Source organism: Castor canadensis, chromosome 11 (assembly GCF_047511655.1).
Source record: "Castor canadensis chromosome 11, mCasCan1.hap1v2, whole genome shotgun sequence".
In the NCBI taxonomy this organism is placed as follows: domain Eukaryota; kingdom Metazoa; phylum Chordata; class Mammalia; order Rodentia; family Castoridae; genus Castor; species Castor canadensis.
Window position 1 is genome coordinate 5,654,484 of NC_133396.1, and position 27,010 is coordinate 5,681,493.

Here is a 27,010-nt window from a genome sequence, read left to right on the forward strand (position 1 = left end):
GTGTGTGGGTTAGCCATGCTCCTTTTTTTGAGCCAGGAAATCATTAGTGGCAACAGACTGGAACCAGGGGATGTAGAGGACAGAAGGGGTGAGGCCACGTGGCTCTCCCTGGACAGGGCTTGCACCCCTCCAGGCCTTGCAAGACCCTGTCACAGTGTTTGTACTTGTCACACCCTTCATTATTAGTTCATACATGCTTGGCCAGGCAAAGCCTGTACAAGCCCATCACTCACAGCGGGGAGCAGGGCCTGTGTGTCAGCAAGGCGCTGTGTTTATAGAGTGGTTAATGGATATTGCCAGTTTAGGATTAGCTAAAGGAGCTAGGTTCTCACCCTGAATTGATGGGCTTGGCAGGAGAAAGGTCCAGAAACTTTCCACCTGCAGGCACTGCCCTCCTGGAGACTTTTTTTTTTTGGAGTGGCTGGGGTTTTGAACTCAGGGCTTTGCACTTGCAGAGCAGGCACTCTACCACTTTAGCCACATCTCTAGTCCATTTTGCTATGCTTATTTTGGAGACGGTGAGCACTCAAACTATTTGCCTGGGCTGGCCTCAAACCTTGATCCTCCCGATCTCAGCCTCCCAAGTAGCTAGGATAACAGGTATGAGCTACCAGCACCTGGCAACTGTTCACTACTTGATGGATGGAGATCGAGCACCCACTATGTGCCCCACACTATCTGAGGCACTAAGGGGGTGGTGACTGCCGTTCTCGTGGCAGGGGAGAGGCAGAAAGCACCACGCTGGTAGCTCTAGCATGGACAGACATGGCCGTGACCATGTCTCCCTGCCCAACCCCGCCCCCATGTTTCTCCTGTACCCAGTTAGACAAGCTCAGGACCATCATCGAGAACATGCTGTCCTCGTCATCCACCCTGCTGTCCATGAGCATGGTCCCACACAAGCCCCAGACCACCTTGGCGCCTGGTCAGATCGACCCTGAGGCCACCTGTCCAGCCTGCAGCCTGGACTTGGGCCATCAGGTCAGTTTGTTGGTGCAGCGCTACGAGCAGCTCCAGGACATGGTCAACAATCTGATTGCCTCCCGTCCCGCCAAGAAAGCCAAGCTCCAGAGCCAGGTGGGTCTCTGCTCACTTCACCAACATGTGCTTGACAGGACCCCACCAGGGGACAGCCACCCCCCTGGAGGTCCAGAGAGGCTGGGCTGGCAGTGCTTCCCTGTAAGGGGCATTTGGGCTCGAGGGTCAGTATTCCATGGTAGAGTCCTTCAATTACATCCCAAAAAAGTTCCACAGGATCACAGAGAGGGCAGTACAGAGCTAGCTCTGGGGACAGGAGAAAGAGCTGGCTCATCGGGCAGGATAGCACAAGCTGAGGGTGGAGTAGTGCCAGGCAAGTGCCACAGGGGGATAGAGGCACAGCTGCAGGAGACACCTACTTTCTTGGCATGCCAGTCTTCCCAACTTCTCCTAAATCCCCCCTCCTCCAGAAGGCAGGCTTCCTGGTGGGACTGGGGTAGTCACAAGTCCTTGGGTTCTGCCAACAGGTCTCTCAGGATTTCAGATTTGGTTCAGGGAGGATAGAGAGACTATACCCCAACCTCAACTCTCTCCTCTTGTGGTCACCTCTATGATCACCCTCAAGTCCTGTGAGGCCAATCCACAGGGATGTAGGATTGATACTCCCATCTCATTGGGGGAAATTATAAATGCTGGTGGACAAAGACAAGGGTTTGAAGTGAACTTATCTGTTGGGGGGTGTTTTGTTTTGGTTTTGGGTTTTGTTTTTTTGAGACGGTCTTATTATGCAGCCCAGGTGCATAATAATCCCCTGCCACAGTCTCCCAAGTGCTGAGATTACAGGCGTGTGCCACTATGCCCAGCTAGCTGGTATTTTTAAGGACACCCAGGAGTTGGCCCAGCAGCCTCAGAGAGCCTTCCCTGTCGCTCTTGCTGCAGGACGAGGAGCTGCTGGGCCACGTGCAGAATGCCATCCTGCAAGTACAGGGGGACTGTGAGAAACTCAACATCACCACCAGCAACCTCATCGAGGACCATCGGCAGAAGCAGAGGGACATTGACGTGAGCAGCTGCCTGGGTGGGGCTGAGGCCAGACCCCCCCACCCCCATCCCTGCTGCTCAGCCACTGGCTCTTTATTCTCCCCCTTGCTGGGCCCCCAGGTGCTGTACCAGGGCATACAGAAGCTGGAGAAGGAGAAGGTCAACAGGGAGCACCTGGAGATGGAAATTGATGTGGTAAGCGCCAGCCCTCAGAAGCTACTCTGTCCTGGACAGGAGTGAAGGGGAGCTGGCAGGAGGTGGGGTGTGGGCCTTGAAAATCCCTACAGCATCAGGGGTCCACACCTGGGGGAACAGAGCCCCTGCCATGGCTCACTCTCATGCAGAAAGCAGACAAGAGTGCCCTGGCATCCAAAGTGAGCCGCGTCCAGTTCGATTCCACCACAGAGCAGCTGAATCACACGATGCAGGATCTCGTGGCCAAGATGAGCGGGCAGGAGCAGGACTGGCAGAAGGTGCTGGACAAGCTCCTGGCAGAGATGGACAGCAAGGTGAGTGCAGGAGAGGCTGCAGGGAGGGCGGGGCTGCTCTCCACTCAGGTCCCTACGCCTGGGTGGGGCCACCTCCACTTTCCTCAAGGCCCAGACCCTCTACCCCACACATCCACACCTGCTGTCTGAGGCTCACCTGGTGTCACTTCCTAGCTGGACCGCCTGGAGCTGGATCCACTGAAGAAGATGCTGGAAGATCGGTGGAAGTCACTACGGCAGCAGCTCAAAGAGCGTTCTCCACTCTACCAGGCAGACGAGGCAGCCGCCATGCGGAGGTGAGGCCTGGAAAACAGCAGGGAGGCCGGCAGGCTCTGCTGGGGAGGCAGGTGGCAGGCTGGGTGCCCAGACAAGCAGCTCCCAGCTGATCCCACCTGGGATCGTCCCACAGTTGGAGGGACAGAATTTTAGAGTTAGAATTCTTCTAGCTCAGGACCCTTCAAATGACTGGAGAATGGCAGTGGGGGAGGCACAAGTTTCTCTGGGGTGGGGTGCATGTGCCACCTGGGTTATTGGGACTGGGAGAGGTTCTTTGGGGGGACATGGCTGTGTTTCTTGAAGCCTAGGATTCCCGCTCTTGACCACCAGGGGGCCCCTGAGGCCTACAACAGGGTACCCTGGGGCCCTGGGAACCCCAGGGCTTTGGGTTAGAATGTGTGTCTGGCAGCCAGCATGATCAGGAAGCAGCATGTGCAGGGGACAAGCCTTTCTGGCTCTCACCTTCTGTGCATCCCATCCCCAACAGGCAGCTCTTGACTCATTTCCACTGCCTTTCTTGTGACCGTCCCTTGGAGACATCTGTGACTGGACAGTGAGTACCTACACCTTGCCTACTGAAGCTGATGACTGACGGGGGTGGGCACAGCAGCGCTGTATCTCTTCCTGCCCACCTGCCTGACCTCTCCTCCTCCTCTCCTCTATCCTGGGTCTGCTTCCTTCCCTGGGCCTTCGCGGGTGGGGCCAGCCCCACCCTCACCTTCCCCAGTTGGGACTGTCCTTTAGCAGGTGGAACAGGGAAGGGGGTGGCAGGTGAACATGGGTGGTGGGGTTTCTCACACTCTAAGTCTTCCCCCTCCACCCGCTTTCTCTCTGCCCCTACCCAGAGTCATGCCTGTGACCCCTGTGGGTCCGGCCCTGCCTGGGCACCGGTCCATCCGCCCCTACACAGTATTTGAGCTGGAGCAGATCCGCCAGCAGAGCCAGAAGTATGGGATGGGAACAGTAGCATCCTGAGCAGGGCTGGGGGTGACAGGGTGGGGCAGAGGCGGTTCCGAAGGGCACCTGGGGTAGAGCAGAGTGTTTCCTGCTTGGAGTGGGGATGGGGGCTACTAGGCTGATTGCTGAACTAGAACTTCAGCTCTGCCCAGGGTGGCCATGTCACATGAAGCCTGAGCAACAACCTGCCTTTTCAGTTCCCACTGGAAACTCTGGTGGGACATTGCCAAGGGTCCCAGCCGCCTCCTGGGTCTCTGTACCTATTCCCGTGAGCATCACTCAGCTAGGGGCTGGGCCTGACAAACAGGCATGGGGCAGCTGGCATGCATGCCCTGTGGTCCCTCAGTCTCTGTTCTCCTCTCCGGCCTCCACCTCCTGAGGGTGGGGGTCGGAGTAAAGAGGACAGCTCTTTGGAGCTTGGGGAGTTCCAGGAGAGTGGGGCCAGGTGAAGGGTGGCAGGGAGAAGCCAGGGTTGACTTCAGCCCCTGCCTCTGGCACAGAGGAGCTATGTTCTCTCCCCTTTGGCACACCTGCACTTTCACATCTTAGGAAACCTTCCCTGGAAAGCCTGGCCCCTTGGGGATGACTTGGAGAGGCTGAGCTGCCCACTGACCCCTCCATTCCTCAGCCAAGGTCTTTAGCCCTTCATGGGTGCTAGCCTGGCCCCCACAGGATCTGCCTAGAGCCAAAGGAAACACTTCCCAAGTTCAGGTATAGAGTACACCTGAAGTTCTGTCCAGTCCTGGGCTGACCCTCTCTCCCTCTGCCTGGGTCCCACAGCCTCAAGTTGGGCAGCACTTTCCCTCGGGGTGACCTGTCGTTGATGGAGCGGAGCGTGGGGTGTCTACGCAGCATGCACTCGAAGATGCTGATGGACATTGAGAAGGTGCAGATCCACTTCGGAGGCTCTGTGAAGGCCAGCAGCCAGATGATCCGTGAGCTGCTGCAGGCCCAGTGCCTCAGCCATCCCTGCTACAAACGGTAGGGGTGTGCGTGTGGCTTGTCCCCATCCACAGCCTTGTGAGCAAACTCCTCACCCCGCGGCCCCGGGGGGATAAGAAGAGAGAGGGTGTGCATGTGCAAGAGAGGCATGAGAGCATGTGCACAAGTGTGTTGTGCATGATCCCCAGGGTGGTGGCCTCAAGGTTGTGCTACCTCACTCACCCGCCCATCCCTGGGCCCCCCTGCTCCTGCCCTGACTCCTGGAGACCCCTTTGAAGAAAGCCGCCCACTTCCTCCTGGCAAGCCCCACTGTAAGTGTGTCCCAGGTCACATTCCTGATGGCTCCCAGTGACCCCACACCATCTACATCCCAGCGTGCCAGAGTCTGCGGATTACACCTACTCCACTGTGCCCCGGCGCTGTGGAGGCAGCCACACCCTCACCTACCCCTACCGCCGCAACCGCCTACAGCACATGCCGCAGGGCCTGAGTCCCCTGGAGGACATCCAGATCGCCATGAAGGTCCGGGGCCCGCAGGAATCGCAGGGAGGAAAGCCCCAACGTGCCCCAGATTCCCAAGTCCTTCTGGAAAAACCACTAGAAGTCACCTCTCCCAGCCCTCTCTGCCTTGAGGCAGTTTCTTAACCAGCCCCAACTCATGCCTCAGGTTCTCACTCTTGGGAAGAATGTCATCCTGGCCACCTGCCCACAGGGCACTGCTGCCTCCCACCATGGATCCTCAGAACAAAATCTTTCCACCTCTTTCCACATTTCGCTGTGCCCTGGTGCAGCCCAGGGTCTCCAGGGAGGGTTCTGAGCCCCGTGTGGTGCCAGGAGTCAGGAGACAATGGGACTCTGCACCCCAGGCCTTCATTGAGGCTACTGTGGGGGCCACAATGGTAATGGATACACATCACCTCCACAGCATGACGAGGTGGATATCTTGGGCCTGGATGGACATATTTATAAGGGACGGATGGATACGAGGCTGCCAGGCATCCTGAACAAAGACAGTGAGTGTCTAGGTAGCCCAGAGGCCCCACAGAGTTCTTGGCTGGGTCCCAAGCAACGTCCATGTCCTGGTAGGTTGGGTACATGTTGGGCCACAGGACCCTGGATGCCTTCTTCTCTTCCCTGCCTCCAAATGGAGGTCTCTCCCAAGTCACCAGGTAGGTGTTTGCAGGTGGAATATAGCTGTCAGGCCTCAGCCAATCACCCCTGTAGATGGTGGCCCCATCTTTCCCTGACAGTCTTCATCCTCCTGCTGCCATAACTGAGCTTTCCTGCCTGGGCCTGTGTTCTCAGCATTGTCATGGTCAAGCCCTCCCCACCTTTTCTTCAAAACTCGTCAAAATGCTATCTCCTGAGCCCTGCCCCTTAGGGATCTTTTATGCCCCTGAATGCCTACTTCCAGTCCCCATACCTGAAGCATGGGCTTATCACTTCCCATCATGCCTTATGGCCACATCTGCATGTTCCTAGTTGCCTCTCCTCCTGTAAGAAACCTCAGACCAGAACTCACCTAGGACCTGATATAGGGTTGATGTGTGTAGATCCTCAGACAATCTGACTGGGTAGATGGATGGGCTAACAGATTGATGAGTGGAGGACAAGACAGACAGATGGATGAGTGGACGTGTGAATGAAGTGCCCATAAGGGGTATATCCACAAATTCAGCTCATAAAGTACCCTAATCTATCTGAGGCTGGCTGTGACTAGCAGCCCTACAGCTCTCTCCCCACCCCCATGGGTCCCCTAAGTTCTCACTCAATCTCAGAGCTAACCTTTCTCTCCACTGCTCTCTGCAGCCTCAGGGATGACAAAGCACAAGTCCAAGCCGACCCGGCCCCACCCGCACAGGCAGCAATCCAGCAGCAATAGCGGCCAGCTGCCTTCTCGGCCTCAGAGCGCTCAGATGTTGGCTGGCAACAGCTCAGGTAGCTTCCTTCTGGATGGTGTCCTGGAGGCCTGAGCACTGCTCCCAGGCCTCTCCATCTTGCTCTGCACGCCCCCTCCTGCCCCCTCCCAGCCCATGCTGGTTTATGTATGTATTTGTCTATAGACATGAAGGGTCTGGGAGCTAAAGGCCAGAAGGGAAAAGGCAGAAAATCCAGCGCTTGATGTGTGCCAGGTCTGCAGAGTTGACATTTCTACTGTCTCATTCACACAAGAGGACCTAGGAACCCAGGTCTCAGGCTTCCGTGCTCACATGACTCCCAGAGCCAGGCTCCTGGGCCCTGAATGGTCTGAATGGCTGGTGCATACCACACCATGACCAGGCCCCCCAGGGACCCCTCTCTGAGCCTATGATGGAAGAGTTCCTCCCTGCCCTCAGACCTGGGAAGCCCCTAACATTCCCTGGTCTCTCTGAGGCACTAGATCAGGTGGGGCCCCAGGGCTGGGTCACACAAGGACCTGGGGCCCTTGCCAGAACATGGGGTTAGGGGGCTGGATGACTATCAGGTGGCTGAGAAAGTCTCCCCTCTGCAGACCTCAGCTTCCCCCTCTGTCATCCATCAAGGGGTGCTGAATTAGTGCTGCTGAGAGTCAGGGTCCCCAGGAGAATCTAACAAAGGTGCTTACCTTCCCCCTATAAAAGTTATGTATATGGTGTTTTGCAAATGCCTGCAAGAGAGTCCGCTGGGGCCCTCACCCCCACTCCACCCCCAGGTTAAGAGCCAGAGCCCCACACCCAGTGCGGGCCTGCGGCAGAGGTGAAGAACCAGTGGGCATGGTGGTAATGGCGCCTCACTTTCATTGAGGGCTTCTCACTAATTGGCACTGTTTAGGAGCTTTGCACATAGGAACTAATTTTAACTAACAGGTAGGGACCAATGTTAGCCCCAGTTACAACTGAGGAAACCAGGGCACAGAGAGGTTGAGGCACTCGCCGAAAGTGGCAGAGCTGGAATTCAAGGTCAAACAGTTTGGCCCTAGAGTCAGCACCGGTAACCAAGGAGGATGGGCCTGGGAATGTGCATTTCCGTGACTTACTTGCGGGTATTTAGCTTCCCTTCTTCCAGGCACTCCGCTGTCTACTTCAAGGATACTTGAAATATGGAAGCAGGAGAAAGGGGTGGTAGTCAGGAAAAACTCTTGTGCTCTCTATATGAATGTTGCCAGAACAGCCCCTGTATACCATTACCCCTGCAGGAGGCCGTGTTTACTTATTCATTTGTTATTCACAAGGATTAGAAAAGGGCCTTAAGTGTTTGCTCAGGAGCTCCCACGGGTGCTTGCACTGTGCACCCCAGCCCATCAGCCTGGTTAGTAAGCTGCTCCCTAGGCTATGGGCAGCCGGAGTGGACCCTGGTGGGCACGGGAAGTGAGACAGAGCAAGCTGAGCCCCTCCTGTTTTGCAGTTTCTTCACAGCAACACACAGACAGACCGGTCTCCTCCGAGGGGCGTACCTCCCGGTCGAATTTGGCACACCCGTCCAGCCCTACCGAGGTGGCAAACCTGCAGGATATTTCTTCAGGGCTGGACACGCATATGGATGTGCCTCCTAGAGAGGGGCTGGAGGAGCCCACCCGAGGGCCACGGTCCGCAGCTGCTCACTGAACAGTGGTATAGATAAATGCTTAAGAAGCAGTTTGGATCAGATGAGGTTTCTTTCTCTGCTGGTCCTGCCTCAGGGAGGTGAAGTGAACAGGAGGTGCCTGAACTTTTCTTGGAGATTAGGTCTAGTTTGCAATCTGAGAATTAGACCTCCAGGTCCCCAAAAGATAGCCTTCCTCTCAGGGTGCTGGGGTTCTGGGAAGGCTGGGTATTGCCCCCAGGGCAGGGAGGATGACTCTGGCCAGACCCCTCTGGGTATGGGATTGGGCTCTGTCCTGACTGCAGTTAGCCTGGGAGTGCTATTATGGTTCCAGCCCTGACTTCTAGTCTAGGGGCTGGCTGGGGACGGGGAGGGGGGGGGAGGAAGGCGGGGGAGGAAGGGGGGTGGCACTCTGGGCAGGCTGGGACCCATGGTGTCTGCTGCCTGCTCCCCCACTGCTGGCTCAGGACAGTTCCTGGCCGCTTACACGGGTCCCAGAGAGGCAGTGCCACCAGCCAGAAGCAAAAACCTGAAGCCACCAGGGAAGGTTTCCATTTGTGCACTGCTGCCTCCCCTTAGATGGACCCTTGCAGAGGCAGTGGGCCTGAAGGCCAGGCCCTGGCAGAGAGGTTCAGAACAGGGGCTGCCTTGGCCAATGCCCCAGATGGACAGCAGGGGATGGAGAGGTACAGCTTACATTTGTGCAAGGCTGAACCCTGTCTTGCTCCAACTGGACATTGAGCCCGATTTTGCTCACCTCCATGCTAGCCCCAACTCTGCAGGCAGGACCTGCTGTCTCCCAGTCTTTTGTGCTCAAAGTCTGGGCACATGGGAGAGGACAGCAATTGCAAGGGACTGGTTGCTACCCTGTGAAACCACCTGTGTGTGGACCTCCAGCCAGATTCTAGCGGTCCCCCAAGAAATCAGTGAGCTGCCTCTACCTGAGGTCTAGGAAGCCCTGAATCATCAGTTTCTGCCTCACGTCTGTTCCTATCTCAGAGAGAACCAAGTCCCCAGAGTGGGAGATGGGACTCCCCCCTACCCTCAGTTCCCATCCTCCCCTCTCACATGGGAAAGGAATGTCTGGGGTATGAGGCTCACTTCAGGGTGTGAGAAGAGGGGGCGACAGAATCACAAAGGAAGTGGCAAGAAACAGACAAGAAATAGGTTTCTCGCCCTGGCCTGGTGTGGGTGAAGGCAGGCTTGGCGGGGGTGTGGAGGTGCTCCCTTGGGGTGGGGGTGGGGGGGTTGGGCAGGAGGTGGTGCTTCCCCTTCTCTCCAGATCGGCTGAGCTCCAAGAACCTTTACGTAATCATGTAGTGCTTGTGGCTAGATGGGAAGGAACCACTTGGACAGAGTTCCCTAGTGGGCACCCCCAGCCCAGTGCCCTTCTCTCTGTAACCAGGAGGTGGAGGCAGAACCAGGTCCAGTCCCTGCCCCCTCTCAGCTCCTGTTTCTCTCACCCAGGCCCCACCCTGGCAGTGAAATGTCAGAAGGTCAGTTCAGTTTTCCTGATCAAGAAGCCAAATTCCAAGGCTTGGCAGAGAGGAATAGGCCAGCCCTCCTCACCCAGGCCTTGCCCCACGCCCACTGGAGGACAAGGAGCCACATTCCCCAAGCTGCCCAGGCTGGCCCCCATCATTCCACACCTGGGTATGGCTGCCCCACCCTCTCCCCAGGCTGGCCCCACACCTAGATGGACCCTGGCCCAAGTCCCGGCAGCCTCTGGGGGAGTCAGTCTGACCGCCCACATGCTTGCCAGGGGCTGCCCCTTCCAGCCTGGGAAAGCACAGGTGGGCAGGGGTGAGGCTGGGAGGAGTCTCAGGGGTTTCCAATCAGGAAACCAAACTGAAAGGACAAACCCAGCTTCCATGTGCAGCCAGCCAGGTATCACATGCAGGAGCCTGGGTAGTTAAGCCTACTGTTGTGCTCCACTGAAGAAGGGGGTGCCCCTTAACAAGGTGAGATGAGAAAAGGCTCAGGAGGGTAGGGGTGGCTATGGCCTGGGTCCCCTCAAGTTTCACTTCACTTTGGGCCCCATCTGCCAGCCCCCTGGCCCAACAGTACTTGGTCCCTTCAGGCCCCAGGTGAGGGGCAGGAAGGAGGAGAGGACTGCCCAGAACATGGTGGCCTTGGGCAGGGCTCCAGGAGTCCCATGTGGTTGGCTACCCAGTCCTACAGCCAGGCAAGCAGGCTCCTCTTCACTCACCTGAACACCCCAATGGAGGTCAGTGAGAAAGGGATGCTGGCTCTCACAGACTGCCAATAGTGCCCTGGGTTCGGGGGAGAAATGGATGCAAGTCCCTTTGGGGACTCACCAACCTTAGCTCGTCTTCAGGTCATGGCCACAGACGACATGAAGTGACCCATCTCTTTGAGGGAAATTGAGAGCAGCTGGGTTTGGGGGAGGGGAGGGCAACCACGAGGAAGCACCAGATTGAAGAGGGAGTACTACCTGTGGCAAATGGAAATGACTTCCAGGGCTGGGTTCTGAGAGCTTTGAGGTCATGGGCTACATAGACAGGGGCCTAAGAGGAGAGAGGGTACAGCAACCAAGTCAGGACTCATCCCTGCCTGTACCACCAAACCCTCCAGTACAGACATCCTCACCAAGAAACTTCCAGACCAGCCAAATGGCAGCGGGCCCCTCCCCCAAGCACAGCTCAGCCAGAGTCCCATTGTACCCAAAGACAGCTTCTTCTACCAAGGTAAATAAAAGCACCACAAACCAGGGAAGTTAGAAAAGTTTCTTTTTTAAATTAAAATTTCACCCTGGTGAGATGTGATTCTGACTTAAGAACTCAACCCAAAGGCAGGTTTTCCCATGTCCTCTTTTGGCCCTGGACACACACAGGGGGAGGCTGGGAGCTGGTGGGACAGTAAGCAAAGGGACGGTCAAGTCCCCCACTCATCAGAGGCTGGCCTTTGACCCAAGCCAGCTCTTCAGTCTTATCAACCTTGCACACCCAGGTGGAGACACAGTTGACAACAGAGCCACTGAGAAGCCACAACCAGCAACCGGGGATGGCAAAAGAGATGGCCAGGAACTCTCTGAGTACAGCAGCAATAGGGCTGGGAGGCAGGGGCCTCATGATGCCCTTTTAGGACCTGTCCTACAGCCCCTAAGTGGCCATCCCCAGTGGAAGCAGCAGGGGTCTTCCTGATTACAGTACAGGTGTGTCTTCTGAAGGAGACAGCTCACAGACACCTGACTGTAAGACTGCATATGGCTGTGAAGCCCAAACTTTCCCAAGACAGGAACAGAAGCGCTGGCAAAGGACAGATTCTTGTGGCCCTTCCCCTCTGACCCTAACACCCTAGATGTGCTGGCCCCACTCTCACATACATTAGCTATATTTATATATTCATATATATTATAGTTATATATTAAAAAGAGAAAAAAACTTGCCCGAAGAAAAACTCCTGAGGGACCCAAGTGGCCCAGGACGTTTACTGTCCCCCCACCCACAAAAATTCTTTTATAAAATCTTCCAGTGCGATCTTCAGGAAACCCCCTGCCCTCTCGAGCTCCCCCCTCCCCGACCCTCCTCTATGTCCCCACAACCCTGGACTGCCCCCTGCTCCAGCCCAGTGCCCAACAGCATCCAGTCTCATCTCTGGCCATCCATCGCTGCCATGGCTTTCTGCTGGGTGCCCCCCTGCTGTGCTCCGGGGGGCCACGTGGGCTGTGGGCAGTGGAGGCGATGGTAAGAGGTGGGGGAGGAAGGTGGCATCCAGGGTGCCTGGTGGCTGGGTGGGGATGAGGCCCAGAATGGGCTGAAGTTTGCAGGGGGGGAGCAGGCCACGGCTGTCATGGGGCTATTGCTGCTCTGCAGGCCTTCAGAGGCTCGAAGTTTGGAGAACATGGCCAGCGCGTCGGGGAAGTTGGGTGGTGTGGCAGGTGTATTGCTAGGAGTACACATCTGTGGGGAAAGAGAACACAGGTGTGGGGAATGCTGCCCGCTAGGGTCCCAGATCCTCTTTACTCCCATTTTTCATCCTATGAGCATCTTTGACAGGACAAAGGCACCCATCTCAATAGCCAGTAAAGACAAAAAATGAGGGTAAACCCCAACCATCTCATGAAAGCCAAAAGTGAACTGCACGGTGCTTGCGGTTGACTGGAAGATATCAGAAGTAAATGGTTAATTGCAGCAGAAGTGAAGGTGTCAAAGTAAAAGGACAAGGAGTAACCCAGGACACCACTGCCCAGCACCTCTGCTGTAAGGCAGCCAGCTGGCTCCATCATCCACCTTCAGATGTCCCTAGAGTGTCAGCCAGATGGAGGGTCTCCTTTCTGTGCCAGCCACAGAAAAGCTGCACTTTCTTTGGGACTGCATTCCATTCCATCCCATATTCACGGCCAAACAGGCTTTGGGGCCTTTTGTCTCCTCAATCTTACTTCTCACAAGGAAGCCTTGTTGGCTGAATTATTTTTTCCGTATTACAAATGAGGAAACTGAGGCCCAGAGAGCAAGTCATGACTGGAAATGCACCAAGGACAGGGTGCAAGTTGAGAAGACAGAATTCCCAGGCCCCTGGGCCTACAGGGCCAAGCTCTTAACCTCTGCTTGGTCACATTCTACATTCATGAGTCAAGTGCAGCTTCAGACCTGAGCTCCCAGGACAGCATCCAGCTACATTGGCTCCCTGCTCATGGAGCTGCCAGCCTGCCCTTGTTGGCATTCTAAGTTCTCTTCCTGGGGGTAGCTCCAACAGTCCAAAGAGCCAACCTTCTGCCATTGCCCTGGGGGCTCTGCACTGGGGTGGGGGACAGGCAGCTGGGGAACACGATCTACACAAGCTAGTTCTGACCTCAAAGCTGCCTTTCCCAGGAAGCCATGGGAGTCCTTTGAATTTCTCCTAATTTTAGCAACATTAGCCCTTCCCCCAGGCACAGGGCTGGGGGGAGGGGTGTGAGTGTGTGTATGTGTGCAAGACTAGGACTTCCCCTTAAGGAAGGAGCATCCAGCTCTGCCCTTAAATCCAAGCCAGAAACTGAGGTGGGGACTCCCACCTTACTCAGTTCACTGAGGCAGTGCCACATCAGCTTCTAGGGAGCTCTGACCATTGTCTTCCCAGAGGCCCTCTTCCCTCCTCCCCCCATGATTCCCTGCCTGCCCCCCCCCCTTACAGGGCTGACTTCTCCACAGCAGGAAACAATGAATGGGGGGTGAGGGTGGAGGTCAATTGCATCAGCGCATCGTGACCGACTTCCCCAGTTCACCAAGCCAGCGAGGCCTATCTCCTCCAACAGCCACACAGCTCTACACAACGGCCTGGATGGCTAACAGGGCCTGTGCCTGCCTGCCTGGGTGGGTAAGCTCGGGCAAATCCCCAGATCTCTAGAGCTTCTCTGTGCCTTGGTGCTACCAGGGGCTTGGACCAGATTCCCTAATGCCCCCTTTCCCTAGCATGGCCAAGGTCCTCTTACTTCCAGTCTGCACTGCCTTTCTTTGCCCTTCCTTCCCCCCCAGATCCAACTGGGGGACCCTTAACATTTGGGGCACTTCCTCTAACTGTGGCAATCTACATTTAGCAGTTACTCACGCCTGGGTCACTTCTGGTATTGCCATTTTGTGGTGACTGGTCTCCAGGGTTTTTAACTTTCAACTTACTTTGTCTCAAGAAAATGCCAATTCTGAGGGCAGAGATGGTATTCTCCACTGTGCTGATGAAGCACCCAGGACTTGTTACTGATGGGCACACTGATTACAATGTCTGTTAGAAAAACCTGCTGCCCCCCACCAAGATTCCAAAGGAGACTGCAATCCTCCTGGGATTTGCAGAGAAGGAGGAAAGAGAAACCCATCAAGACACCATGCTAGCTCTCCCTGTTCCTGGCCCCTTAGAATGGCTGTGCTTTTCAGAATAAGCCAGTGGGCAAGAACAAACCTCAAGGCTCTTTTGAGGGGAATGGAGACAGGGAATTCCCAGACTCTGGAAACCAGAGGTTTCCATGACTGGATGTCAGGGTGGGGGTCTTCTGGACATGAACTTCTCTCCAGGATTTACTAAAAGCCCAGTCTCAGCTGTCTCGGCCTTGCACCGTTCTTCCATCTTTCTTCAAATGCCATTCTTGGTTGGTTCCCAGGTGGCATGAGCCATTCTAAGAGAAAAGCTATTTTAAAAAGTCAAGGCAGACCCGTCTCCTTTTCCTCTGTGACTAGATAAAAATGGTGCTGAAGACAAGACACAACAGAATAGCCATGTGCAGAATCTGCCCTGGAGAGAGCCTCAGGCAAAGACACCTAAGTGAAAAATGCCAAAAATGCACACTGAAAGCCACAGCAGAATAATGTTTTACAATCCCCATCACTGAGTTCAGTCCCTCCTATCCCATGGGGCTAATGGATAACCAGGGGTGGTGGGGCAGACAAGGGATGTTCTGGGCCCCAAGAAAGCAGCATACCCCCTGACCAGGAGGGCAAAGGCTCTCTGTCTGCAGCCAAGTGGAAGAGAGAAGAAAACAAACCCAGCCTGAGCCACTTCTGCTTCCTGAACTGTAGCTCTCTTAACATGCTAAGATTAAAACTAAATTCTTGGTTTTATCTTGGGTCAAAATCTGTATATCCTCCATATGGGCTTGGTTCCCTTGGGCTTTGGAAGGGCCAGCATACCTTTGTGGGTAGAGCCGGGGGCTTCCTGAGCCAGGGTGGATTTATCCCTTCCCTGCTTCCTGCTGCGCTGGGCGTGTGGGGAGGGGGAGGGGGGAGCACCCTGTAGCAAGAGGGGCTCCGCATGGACGTACAAATACCCCAACTCTCAGTCCCCTTCACTGGACTCTCCAGATTGTCTGGCAATCATCCGAGCCCCCTCCCTATCCCCTGCCAACCGGCTTCTGGGACCGTCTCTCCTTCCTCCAGCGCCCCCAACACCGGCTTCCCTAACCACCCCCCCAGCCAGGGACAGCGCCGGGGGCAAGGCCTCAGGCCCAGATCCAACTGCCCGGAAACGGGTCCCAAAGTTAGGCGAGCCAGTGGCTGCCTGGGAGAGCTCTTTCCTGGAAGACATTTTGGCTCTTTGTTTACATTCACGGCGCGGCGCTCCCCGGCAACATGGCTGTCACCGCCGCGGCTGACAGCGGCCAGGGCTCGCGCTCCCGTGTCGCCGGGTGGACTATGCACCGGACCCCGCCACGGGGGACGCCCGATGCCCGCCCGGGCCCCCGAGAGCAAAGGGCGAGGGGCTGGGGTGGCGTCCCCGACCTCTCAGCGACACTCACCATTTGGGGGTGGTGATGACTGTTGGGAATGTTGGTTTCCTGAAAAAACGTGCTCAGGGCGGTCTGCGGGCAAACAAGGAGCGGAGCGGCGTCAGCGCGACCGGGTACGGAGCTGAGGACGCCCCCCCCCACACCCGCCTCCCCGGCCCCCACCCCGGCCCGGCCTGCGCGGGGGCACGCGGGGCCCCGGCGACTGAGCAGCAGAACCCTCTGCACCCCGAGCCCGCCCACGCGGGACCGAGCTCCCGCCCCCCCATCCCCCACCGCCACCCCCACCCCCCGACCCTCGGCCCCGCCGATCCCGCGGGGAGGACGCGCTCTCCCGGCGCCCGCGCGCACCTCGAACTGCCAGTGGGCCGCCTGAAGCAGCTGCTTCGCCTGGTCGGCCGCGCAGCCCGCCGCCAGCACGAACTGGTTGATCATGACCTGGTGCCTCAGCTCTTCCATGTTCACCGACATGGCGCACCGCCAGAGCCGGCCACTCCGGCCGCGCGGATCCGGGGCTCGGCGGCCGCGGGAGGCCGCCCTGAGCTAGCGCTCGCCGCCGCCGCTGCCTCCTGGCGAATGTTGTGGTTCGACTCCCGCGGCCCGGCCGACACCACAAACAACGGCGCGGGGCGGGGCCGGGGTGTCCCAACGTTCCGGGGCCGACGGTCGCCGCTGCTGATTGGCCGGCGTGTTGCTCCACCAGCGACGGGCTCCTAGACGGACGTTCGATTCGAATCCTGCTGCCTGCCCCGCAGCTCTGTTTCTCTTTTTGCCTGGCCGCGCCCATTGGCGGAGCTCAGCGCCGTCGGACGCCCTGCCATTGGCCGGCTGCTGTGTTTTGACTCATCCTGGCTCGTGGTTGGCCGCAGCCGGGCTTTGGGGGCGGGGACGCGAGCGTTGATTGGCCTACCTTGGGCCTGTTTGAACTTAAGTTGAAAACCTTGAGTGCCTGGTGATTGGTCCAGGCTCTTCTGTTTGCTATTGTAGGCTTGGGAGTGGTGCGGCCAAGTTCATTCATTACTTCATTGAAACTGAACATGCTCAGCTGGAAAAGCAAGACAGAGTGGCTTTGACTCATTTCCTCTGAAAGATGTGGTCATCTCGAGAAACAGAAAGATCAAAATAGAAAACACACAGACCTCTGCAGCTGCTTAAGTCCCAAAAGTATTTAAGTTTTAAAAATAACTTTCAAGCTGTCTTACTTTAAAACAACAACAACAAAACCTTTGAAATGTAACGCACAGCGCGAGGCCCCAGCACCAAAAAAGGGAAAGAAGAGAAAGTAAAAACTACAATGTACTTACAGGGAAGCCCTGTCTTAGGTACAGCTCATAGGCTTTTCACAAAGTGAGCAGCGCCCAGATCAATTAACATAACATTACTGGACCTCCGGGAACCCCTTCCTGCCTCCTTCTAATGACTGCCCACCTCAAGAATGGAGCAGTCTTTTCCTAGCTTTTTAAGTCAAAAACCTTGCTCTTGGAGAATGTAAACAAATATTAACATACAAGAAATGTAACGGCAAGGGGGAAAAGTCACTTTCTCAGTGACTAATATCCCAAGCTGAGAACTTTTTTTCTTTGAAATTGGTCATCCTAACTGAAGTTTTAGTTTTTATCATCTTTCAAAAATAATGAGTGTTTCCACACAGGTGCTGGCTCTCAGTCGTACCCTTTGTTTATTTTTGAAGAAGTGTCTCAATATGTCGTCTATGCTGACTTAGAATTCAGGGCTCAAGCGATGATTCTCCCCCCTCAGCCTCGCAAGTAGCCAGAATTACAGGCACGTGCCGCCAAGCCCCACAACCCTAGTGCTTACAAACCCACATTTGTTTTGTATGTGCTGAATTTCCACCCTGCAGATTAGAATTTGACCTTCAGTTGTGTGGTTGGGAATTGTGGGGGTGGAGAAACAACTAAGAATATAAACAGATTGGCAAGGGGTGCAAATTAGGAAGGTAAATACAGTTCCTCCTCTGCATTCAAATCTTCAACCAACTGCAGGTCAAAAAAAAAAATACTGTGGGCTGGGGACAGGTCAGCAGCGGGGCATGGTTAATATGAGCCAGGCCCTGAGACTGATTCCCAGCACCAACAAACAAAACAAATTTTTCTTATTATTTCCTGAACAATAGAGTACACTTACTATTTCTATAGCATTTACTGTAATGTTAGGTATTGCCGGGTACCCGTGCCGTGGGTGGCTCACGCCTGTAATCCTAGCTACTCAGGAGGCAGAGATCAGGAGGATCGGGGTTCCAGGCCAGCCCAGGCAAATAGTTCGGTGAGAACTATCTCAAAAATACCCATTACAAAAAGGGCTGCTGGAGTGGCTCAAGGTGAAGGCCCTCAGTTCAAGCCCCAGTATCGAAAATAAATAAATAAATAAGTTAGATATTATAAGTAATCTACAGATGACTAAAGATACATAGGAGGTGTGTGTAGATTATAGGCAAATAGTACTCCATTGTATGTAAGATACTTGAGGCTGGGCGTCAGTGACTCATACCTGTAATCCTAGCTACTTGGGAGGCTGAGATTGGGAGGATCATGGTTCGAGGCCATAGTTTGAGGCCAGCAAATAGGTCATGAGATCCCCTCTCCCAAATAACCAGAGTAAAATGGCAGGAGGTGTGTCTCAAGCAGTAGAGCATCTGCTTTGCAAGTGGAAAGCCCTGCTTTCAAACCCCAGTCCCACTCCTGAAAAAAAAGGTACTTGAGCATCTGAGGATTTTTTTTGTGGGGGAGGGATGGGGATAGGGAGTTTGGACCTATTCCCTCCCAGATATGGAAGACTGTATTGTTAGGAATTTGCTGCTAGGGTTTCTGTTTCAGGAAGACTTGTAATTTTTTTTTATCTGAACTACTAATTAGAGAGTGTATTTTAACTAGTTAAGGATGTCCAGAACAGGAAGCGATTAAAAAGAAAGCAAGCCATGAGTCTATTTTTACTTTACCTAACTGAATGAAACTCTCTACCTAAGAAAACTTAACTTTTTTTTTTTTGGTGGTACTGGGACTTGAACTCAGGACCTACACCTTAAGCAACTCCACCAGCACTTTTTTTGTGATTTTTTTTTTTTTTTTTTTTTTGAGATAGGGTCTCTCAGAACTATTTGCCCAGGCTGGCTTCAAACTACAATCCTCCTGATCTCTGCCTACTGAATAGCTGGATTACAGGCATGAGCCACTGGCACTCAGCCAGACCATTTTCTTAAAGTATATAAATAAGGAAAAGATTACAACCAATGTTTACATACCAATGGAAAGCACAACTAGGAGCGAGGCTCAGTGGCAGCTCAGTGCACAGCATATACAAGGTCCTGGACTTGATCACCAGCATCACAAAAAGAAAAGAAAGCAGCTTTGGGCACTATGCTGAGTTAATCCTATTTAGCTTGTCTTTCGGTTTGTTTTGGAGGAGAAGTACTGTAATTGTCCTTGGACACCCTAAAATACTCATGGCCTGAGAGCTGAGTGTGGCTAGAGAGTAAAGTATGGTCATTCCTCAGTATCCATGAGGAATTGGGTCAAAGACCACCCCCAAAGTTCCCAAAATCTGTGGATACCCAAGTCCCTTCTATAAAATGGTGTAATGGGCTGGTGGAGTGGCTCAAGTGGTAAAAGCACCTGTCTAGCAAGCATAAGGCCCTAAGCTCAAACTCCAGTGCTGCCAAAAAATAAATAAATAAATAAATAAAATGGTGTGGAATTTGCCCGTAATTTACACACCTTCTGTAAACTTTAAATCATCTCTAAACTACTAACACTACTTAACACAAGGTACATACTATGTAAATAGTAGTTATGCTATCTTTTAGGGGAAGGGCAGTATTAGGGCTTGAACTCGGGGCTTCACACTTGCTAGGCAGGTGCTCTACCTCTCGAGCCACACCTCCAGCCCATTATACTGTCTTGTTCAGGAAATAAATTTTTAAAAGTCAGTACACGTTCAGTACAGACACAACTTTTCCCCGAATATTTTCCATCCAAGGTTGGTCAGGTCCAGGGATGTGGAACCCGTGGATGGGAGGGCCATCTGGGCAGCCTCCAGTCCCCTTCCAGTAATTGCAACAAATTGAGCTGCCAGCAGCTTCCACTGCCAGGGATCGCAGGCCACAGGCTGCCCCAGAATAAGGAAGCACTGTCATTGTGGGACTCCAGGTGTTCGCAAGTACATGCAAGTGTTAACATGTCGAGCCAAGAGTAGTAAGGTTAGGGACATTTCTGGCTGCAGGAGAATGTGCCCTAGAGCCCCCAGGTCTTAATTAAGAAGTTCCCAAACTCAGCATGGTGATGCACACCTGTGAACTAACACTCAGGAGACTGAGGCAAGAGGTTGAGGAGTTCAAGACCAGCCTGGATTGGTGAGTTCAAGGCCAGCTTTCAAGGAAGTCAAGAGTCCAAAATTGCCAAACCTGTTATTTCCTGGACATCAAGCCTGTTTATTCCCAAGGATCATTTAATGTTTACCATGTGTAGGACACAGCTGTGGGCCATTGGGACAGGCACAGTAGACAATACCCCTAAGCCAGAAGGACTAGGATTCTGGCTATCTTCTGTGGCTAGGATTACTCCAGGAGGAGGGAGGGAGAGCAATGGTGTTCTACCTGTAATCTGTGGTCCTCAGAAGTGGAAGTGCTTAATCAATACTTGGGCTCCTGAAAATCTGGTGGAAGATGAATGGCTGGGAGGGTAGGAGTCCCTCTTCCTGGGAGCGGATAAGAATGAATGAGGTCATGTTTGCTGAGGACTTTGAGCTGTTGGGATGAAAGCAACTCCCTGAGTGCAAGGTATTATTAACGGAAGGTGTTATTATCTTAATCTGAGAGGACAATGTGAGGCAGGTAAGACAGAGCAATAAAAACATGGTCATTGAAAACAAATAAAACAGCAGCAGTAACCTTGGGAAAAACGCAATCCTCTTTACATCAATGGTCAAGGTGTGGAGAAAAGAATCGATGTGGGGCAGTATTGCCCAGTGTGGAGTGCAAATAACAAGGGTGTTGTGACTGCACACCATTGAGTCAGCCGAAGCAGGCACACAACCACCGGACCGTAACACGCAGCTGCCCGGGGCCAAGCAAGTACTTCCTGGGATCTAGGCACTGTCTAAGAGTTCCGTGTCTATGAACTTATTCCCATGCTCCTAGCCATCGGGAATCCCATGTCATAGGAGGAGTTTCTCCCCAGCCTCATGGTAACATGTGGTAGAGGGAGGGAGTGGCTAACGCTCCTCCCCCCCCACCACTCCTCCCTCTTGATGTCAGGGTGGGACTCACAAGGTGAACCCTTCTAAACAAGAGCTATCAATGGCTCTGCAGGGAGGCCAGAAGTGAGTGAGTCCTGAGGGGAAGAATGGCTGTCTTGGGTTATGCCTGGTATGGGGGAATCAGTTGGCATTTCCAGCCCCACCTCTCACACCCCAAACCCAGACAGATCCTCAGAGTGGGAACTTGAGGGCTCTCAGAACTCTTAGGAGGTTGAGACTCAGAGAGGGTATGGGTGCACTCAGGGTGCCCACCCCCCACACTTTATGGTAGTTCTGGGATTAAGTCCAGGTTTGGAACATGCAAATACTAATTTCCTTCCTCCCTCTCTCCCTTCCCTGCCTTTTTTCCTTCCTTCTGCCATTTCTTATCCTTGCTCCCCTACTGTTTGCTTCAAGATGCCAGGATAGGGGCTGGGGAGCGGGGGAGAATGTAGAGAATAAAGCCCTAGGTTTGATCCCCAGGACCACAAAAAAAAAAAAGGAAGCAAGAAAGAAAGGAAGAAAAAAAGGAAAGAAGGAAGAAAAGGAGGGAGGACAGGGTGGCCAGGACAAACAGGAAGATGTTGAGGAGAGGAAAAATAGGCACGCTGGGTTAGGCAGGAGCCCCGCAGCCCGGGGACTCAGCCTTGAGGGTGCTGGTGCTAAACACTCTTCTTTCATGAACTGCTACTGCTAGCTTTTGTTTCTTTAATACAACCTATTTTTTGCAGCTAGTTTTCATTGCAGACACAGGCTATTTGTACTTTATGGTGGGATAAGTAGACTGCCACTTTGAAAGTGTTCCCCCCAGTCTTTTGCCTCAAAGAGGAAAGCAGGCTGAGTGTGTAAGTGCTGCTCCTACCCCAGCAAAACCCGTCCTTCCCTGTGAGGAGAATGGCACTAGCTCAGTACTAAACTCTTTACTTGGATCAGATCATCTAACAAAGCCACCTAGTGTGGTGGGACTCTGCATATACCTAGCTAACAAAAGAGAAAAGCAAGGAGGCCCAGAGTGGTTAAGCGATTTACTCAAAGCCATTCAGCTATTTCAGGGGCGGAGCTGAGCATTGAGCACAGGAATCTGGTCTATTTCCAGATGTGCTGCTGTTTGTTTTTGACACAGGATCTCACTATGTAGCTCAAGATGGGATTTTCCTGCCTCAGTTTCTTGAATGCTGGGATTACAGGTATGAACCACCACCACCAGCTGTCACATTCTACTTTTGAGTCCTGCCTGCCCCTGAAATCCCTCTCAGTTCTCTTTAGATAGCACTGACAAGATATTAAACTCTGGGACTGGAGGTGTGATTCAAGTGGTAGAGCACCAGCCTAGCAAGCAAGCCTTGAGTTCAAGTTCCAGTATTGTAAAAAAACAAAACAAAACAAAATAGTAAACTCCTTGTTTCAGGCAGAGGGAAGGCTGAAGCCAATTCCTCCCCCTGCTACTGTGTTCATGCTGGTTTATACCAGATTGTGTTTTTCACAAAATGTCACATGTCTCACAAGGGACAAAGGCCAGACCACTCCCGGCATAGTTAATGGCATTTCCCAAAAGCAGCGCTTTGGCGTGTACGCACTGTCCTGTACCTGTAGACCGGCGATAAGGTGGCCCCACCTCTGGTTGCTAGGTGTGTCTTGTAGTAGGTGAGTCCTGGCAGTCCACAGGAGGGAAAAAACAAAGGGAGAGACTCCTACAGAGGCAACTCCTTCTATGGGCACTCAATTGTCTGCTCAGGCTCAGAACTTCTGGCCACTTTCTCTTGATGGGACAGGAAATAATAGCCCTGGAGCTTGGGCCATGCTAGCTCTACCTTTGTGTCCCAAATACAAGTGGCCTGTTACCGTGGCAGCACTGACTTCAAGGCCCATCCGAGGCAGCCTTCCTACCTGACCCATCTTTTTAAATTTGAGAAATGTATCATACAGCAAAAGCACAGCAAAAGCCTATGTATAATTTACCTGTATAAATGAAGAATAACAAATAGCTGTGCATGGTGGCTCATGCCTGTACTACAGCCACTGGAGAGGCAAAGACAGGGGAACTGATTGAGGCCAGCCCAGGCAAAAAGTTAGGGAGATCCTATCTCAAAAACAAGCCAGGCAGCCAGGCGCCAGTGGCTCACCCCTGTAATCCTGGCTGCTCAGGAGGCAGGGATCAGGAGGATCGTATTTCAAAACTCAGACCCTAGCTCAAAAAACCCATCACAAAAAAAAGGGCTGATGGAGTGGCTTAAGTGGTGGAGTTCCTGTCTGCAAGCATGAAACCCAGAGCTCAAGTACCACCAAAAAAAAAAAGCAAGCTAGGCATACAGGCTCATGCCTCTAATTCCTCTAATCTGGAGGTTGGGCCAGGCAAAAGCATGAGACCTTATTTGAAAAACAAACTAAGAGCAAAGGATCGGGGGTGTGGCTTAAGTGGTAGAGTGCTTGCTAAGCAAGCACAAAATCCTGAGTTCAATCCCCAGTACTGCCAAGAAATAAACAACCACAGAAAAGAATAATAGTCATCATGTCCCCAATACAGACTTGTTGAGAGCTCCAAGACCAGTACCTGTGAAGCCCCTTGAATGACCTGTCCCAAAGGTACATATCCTGTCTTCACCAGAGAGATTCCTGTTCCTCAATTTTGCACCAACCATTCCCCTGCTTTTCTTTGTTCCTTAATCCTCTATGTACGCATGCATTCCCAGAGTGGGTGTGGTAACTGCCATTGCATAAGCGACTGTCCCTCTCTCCATTTAACCAAGGAAGGTAAGCTCAGTGGGGTCCCCTGACCATGTGGTCACTGCAAGAATTTGCTTTTTTTTTTTTTTTTTTGCAGTACTGGGGCTTGAACTCAGGGCCTACACCTTGAGCCACTCCACCAGCCCTTTTTTGTGATTTTTTTTTTTTTTTTTTTTTGAGATAAGGTCTCCTGAACTATTTGCCTGGGCTGGCTTTGAACCGTGATCCCCCTGATCTCTGCCTCCTGAGTAGCTAGGATTACAGGCATGAGCCACCAGTGCTGGGCTTAAGAGTTTGCTTTTCATGTGAAAGACCCTGAATTCAAAACTCCAGTAATAGCAAAATAAAACAAAACAAAACAAAACAAAAAAACTGGTGTTTCCTCTTTTCCATGACCCCATCTGGCAACTCTTATCCAAACCAGCAATCGTAAGTCACAAGGAAATAGCCTGAGAACGCTCCTTGAAGCATGGAAAACTAGAGCTAGGGAAGATTTGAATAGATAAGAAGGAGATAGAAGAGAATTTTTGAGCTGGGTGCTCGTACTTCATGCCTATACTTCTGTCTACTTGGGAGACAGAGATCAGGAGGATCCCTGTTAGAAGCCAGTTGGGGCAAATAGTTAGTGAGACCCTATCTTGAAAAAAAAAAAAAAAAAGACAAAACGGGGCTGGCAGGGTGGCTCAAACTGTAGAGCTCCTGCCTAGCAAGCCTAGCAAGCATGAGGCCCTGAGTTCAAACCCCAGTACCGCCAAAAAAAAGAAAAGAGAGAGAGAGAAAGGAAAAGAAGACTCTTTGGAGGAGGGAGGATGCAAACCAAAACAGGCTCCCACCAAGATCCATTTAGGGCCTGAGTTGGAAGACAGTGAGAGTCAGAGTCAGCAGCTGGGATTGGCCATGGTTGGAAGGGACCTGTTTTGAGCGATGGGAGGAGAGTGGTTTCCTTTCTCCAGGAAAAGTGACAACGTGTCAGATTGGTCCAGAGACTCTTCACATTCACCAGGTCAGGCCAAGCTAGGCTGAAGTAACTCAACTCTACAGTTTGACTTCTCAACTGCCAAGTTTGCAGCAGTTTGGTGACTCAAGAAAAACTACCCTCTGGGCAGTGATATCATGATCCACACCATGGACTCTTCCGTTGTCTTGCAGCTCTAAGTTGGCAAGCTGCAGGCCTCAGGCCTATTTTTGTAAATAAAGTTTTATTGGAATGCAGCTATGATTGTTTGTTTATGGATCATCTCTGATTGCCTTGATGCTATAAGAGAGTTGAGAAGTTACACTACAGACCACAAGACCTAAAGTATTTTCAACCAGGAACAAGCCAGGGAGAGGGCTGGAAAGTTGAGTGTCAGTAATTAAATGCTGTAGCCTGGAAGTAATATGCCTCTGTACACGGTTCAGTGTCCAAAAGAGTCACATGACTTCTGGGAACTTCAAGGGGGCAGTAAAGCAGATCCTCTGCATAACCAGAAGCAGGAGAGAGCAGGGTGTGGTGCCCACAGTGAGGTCTCTCACTGCTGTCCCACGGCAACCAGGCTGTTGGGCAATGAGGATGAACCCATCTCTCTTTCATGTCACTAAATCTCACAGTCACAGAAGGAGTTTCTTTTTATTATTTTATGTCATTTATTTATTTTTTTGTGGTTCTGGGGATTGGACCCAGCACTTTGTGCACACTAAGCAAGTGCTCTACCTCTGAGTTGTACCCCTAGCCCCACGGAGGGAATTTAAATGACTTAGGACTCAGCAGAAAGGAGAGAAATGTTAACAAAAAACAAACAAACAAAAAAAGGTATGAGGTCTCTGATAAGATAATGCATGGTGTTGAAGAAAATTTCAGGAACACAAGAAGCCATAGTATGGTGGAGAGAGAGAGAGAGAGAGAGAGAGAGAAACAGAGAGGGAGACAGAGACCAACAGAGAGAAGCCAGGAGCCAGTGGCTCATGCCTCTAATCCTAGCTATTTGGGAGGCTGAGATAGGGAGGATCATGGTTGAGGCCCACCCTGACAGATAGTTCTTGAGATCCCATCAACAAAATAACCAGAGCAGACTGGAGGACTGGCTCAAGCAGTAAAGTGCCTGCTTTGTAAGTGGGAAACCCTAAGTTCAAACCCCAGTCCCACCTAAATAAATAAATAAGAGAGAGACAGAGAACAAGGAGAATCCTGGAAGACTTTGCTTAAAATAAAACCTTGTTTTGTAAGTTTGAGAGTGATAGGCCCTCTTCACCTTCAGGAACAGGGCACCTCCAGGGTGAATGATGGAGTTACTACTTCCTGACCCCAAGGGTCCAAGCCATACTGATCATTTTTTGGACCCAGCATGAGGCGCTTAATAAACACAGGGGCAGTGTTCTGTATAAAGAAGAAGGAAGTATTTACTGAGCACAAAAGCACTGGGTTGTACGCCACAGAATTGGGAAACCCCCAGAATATGCCTCATTCATTAATAAGGGTGCCATGCTTGTCTGTACCCAATGTGCCCTGGGTCCTGGAAAATGCCACAGAAAAACCTGTGTCCTGCCCTTGGGGAACTTCTAGACCAAAGCTGACCCTCTGTTGCAAATGAGTCCAGTCATCAGAAGGGACACAGAAATGACACAAGGTGTCTAGTTCCAAAGGCAGGCTGTTACATAACCACAGAGTTCACTGGGGCATTTAGAAGAGGGCCGGTTGCACTCTGCCAGGAGCTCTTGGACAGGGGTTTAAAACCAAAAAGGACTTCCTCAGGCAAGATGAGGAGCGAGTTCCCAGGGCTTGCTGAGAAAAAGGCTTGAATTCAGATAAAGCGACACCGTGGAAGGAAGTGGGTCACATAAGAGGAAATAGTGGGGGTGAGCATGGTGGAACACACTTGTAACCCAGCACTGGGTTGGGGGTGGGGGACTGAGGCAGGAGGATTGAGAGTTCTAGGTTGGCCTGGACTTCATAGTGAGATCCTATCTCAAGAAAAATACTAAGCATGTTGAGAAGCAAGGTGACAGTGGCAGTGGTGTTACGACAATCGTGAAGTTCGAGTGCATTGGCCTTAGTCACTGGTGCCCTCCCAGAGAACTGCAACTCTGGCTGGGCAGCCAGCAGGCCTGGCACCCACCACATACATAGGCTTTCCCTTGAGGCTGGTGAGAAGGGCCATCTGGTGGTGGGATTTTGGACTCTGATGCCTCTCAGGCATGTTCCTGTTCCCTGTGGCTTGTTTTGAGCTCCAGCTTCCTCATTTGGGAGAAGGGAACAATACTAGTGTCTATGTTTTAGAGTTGCTTGGAAGGTGAAATGAGAGAATATACCAAAAGTGTTTTATCGGGGGCTGTAGGTATGCCTAGCAAGCACAAAACCTCAAGTTCAAACCCCAGTACCAAGAGAAAAAAAAAAAAGTGCTCAGAAAGGGCACACACTCAGCCCTAGGGAATCTGGGGCAAGAAGATTGTGGGTTTGGGCTACATCACAAGAGTTTGTCTCAAAACAACAAAAAATAAAAAATAAAAAAGAGTACTTGGACAGTCATTGTTTTTAGGCCCTGAGTTTGATCCCCAGCACCACAAAAAAAGGAGGGGGAGAGGGACAGAGGGGAGAGATGGCCCAAACAATGTATATACATAT

General features: G+C 52.5%; 2 protein-coding genes across 2 annotated transcripts in view; one reads left to right on the plus strand and one right to left on the minus strand.

The window, feature by feature from the left end:
* The window catches only part of Qrich2 (glutamine rich 2), a 31,412-nt gene extending 22,968 nt beyond the window's left edge, over positions 1 to 8,444 (plus strand). The window contains exons 10-21 of the mRNA XM_074048905.1: positions 823 to 1,077; positions 1,918 to 2,040; positions 2,140 to 2,214; positions 2,364 to 2,528; positions 2,682 to 2,803; positions 3,271 to 3,336; positions 3,629 to 3,730; positions 4,521 to 4,721; positions 5,057 to 5,204; positions 5,608 to 5,695; positions 6,492 to 6,620; positions 8,046 to 8,444. Of these exons, the coding sequence (XP_073905006.1) occupies positions 823 to 1,077; positions 1,918 to 2,040; positions 2,140 to 2,214; positions 2,364 to 2,528; positions 2,682 to 2,803; positions 3,271 to 3,336; positions 3,629 to 3,730; positions 4,521 to 4,721; positions 5,057 to 5,204; positions 5,608 to 5,695; positions 6,492 to 6,620; positions 8,046 to 8,245 (1,674 nt within the window). The 3' untranslated portion in view covers positions 8,246 to 8,444. The remainder of the gene's footprint in view (positions 1 to 822; positions 1,078 to 1,917; positions 2,041 to 2,139; positions 2,215 to 2,363; positions 2,529 to 2,681; positions 2,804 to 3,270; positions 3,337 to 3,628; positions 3,731 to 4,520; positions 4,722 to 5,056; positions 5,205 to 5,607; positions 5,696 to 6,491; positions 6,621 to 8,045) is intronic.
* Positions 8,445 to 10,955: 2,511 nt separating this feature from the next.
* Ubald2 (UBA like domain containing 2) lies at positions 10,956 to 16,169 on the minus strand. The gene is made up of 3 exons (XM_020159362.2): positions 15,787 to 16,169; positions 15,448 to 15,510; positions 10,956 to 12,145 (listed from the first exon to the last, which is right to left on the minus strand). The coding sequence occupies exons 1-3, from the start codon at positions 15,904 to 15,906 to the stop codon at positions 11,834 to 11,836; spliced, it is 495 nt and encodes a 164-aa protein (XP_020014951.1). The 5' UTR covers positions 15,907 to 16,169; the 3' UTR covers positions 10,956 to 11,833.
* Between the last annotated feature and the right edge of the window lie 10,841 nt (positions 16,170 to 27,010).

Coding starts and splice junctions, on each gene's coding strand:
- Ubald2 (XM_020159362.2), bottom strand. CDS start 15,906: ATGTCGGTGAACATGGAAGAGCTGAGGCACCAGGTCATGATCAACCAG. Junction 15,511..15,786: donor CGGCCCACTGGCAGTTCGAG/GTGCGCGCGGGC, acceptor GTTTGCCCGCAG/ACCGCCCTGAGCACGTTTTT. Junction 12,146..15,447: donor GTCATCACCACCCCCAAATG/GTGAGTGTCGCT, acceptor CTTTCCCCACAG/ATGTGTACTCCTAGCAATAC.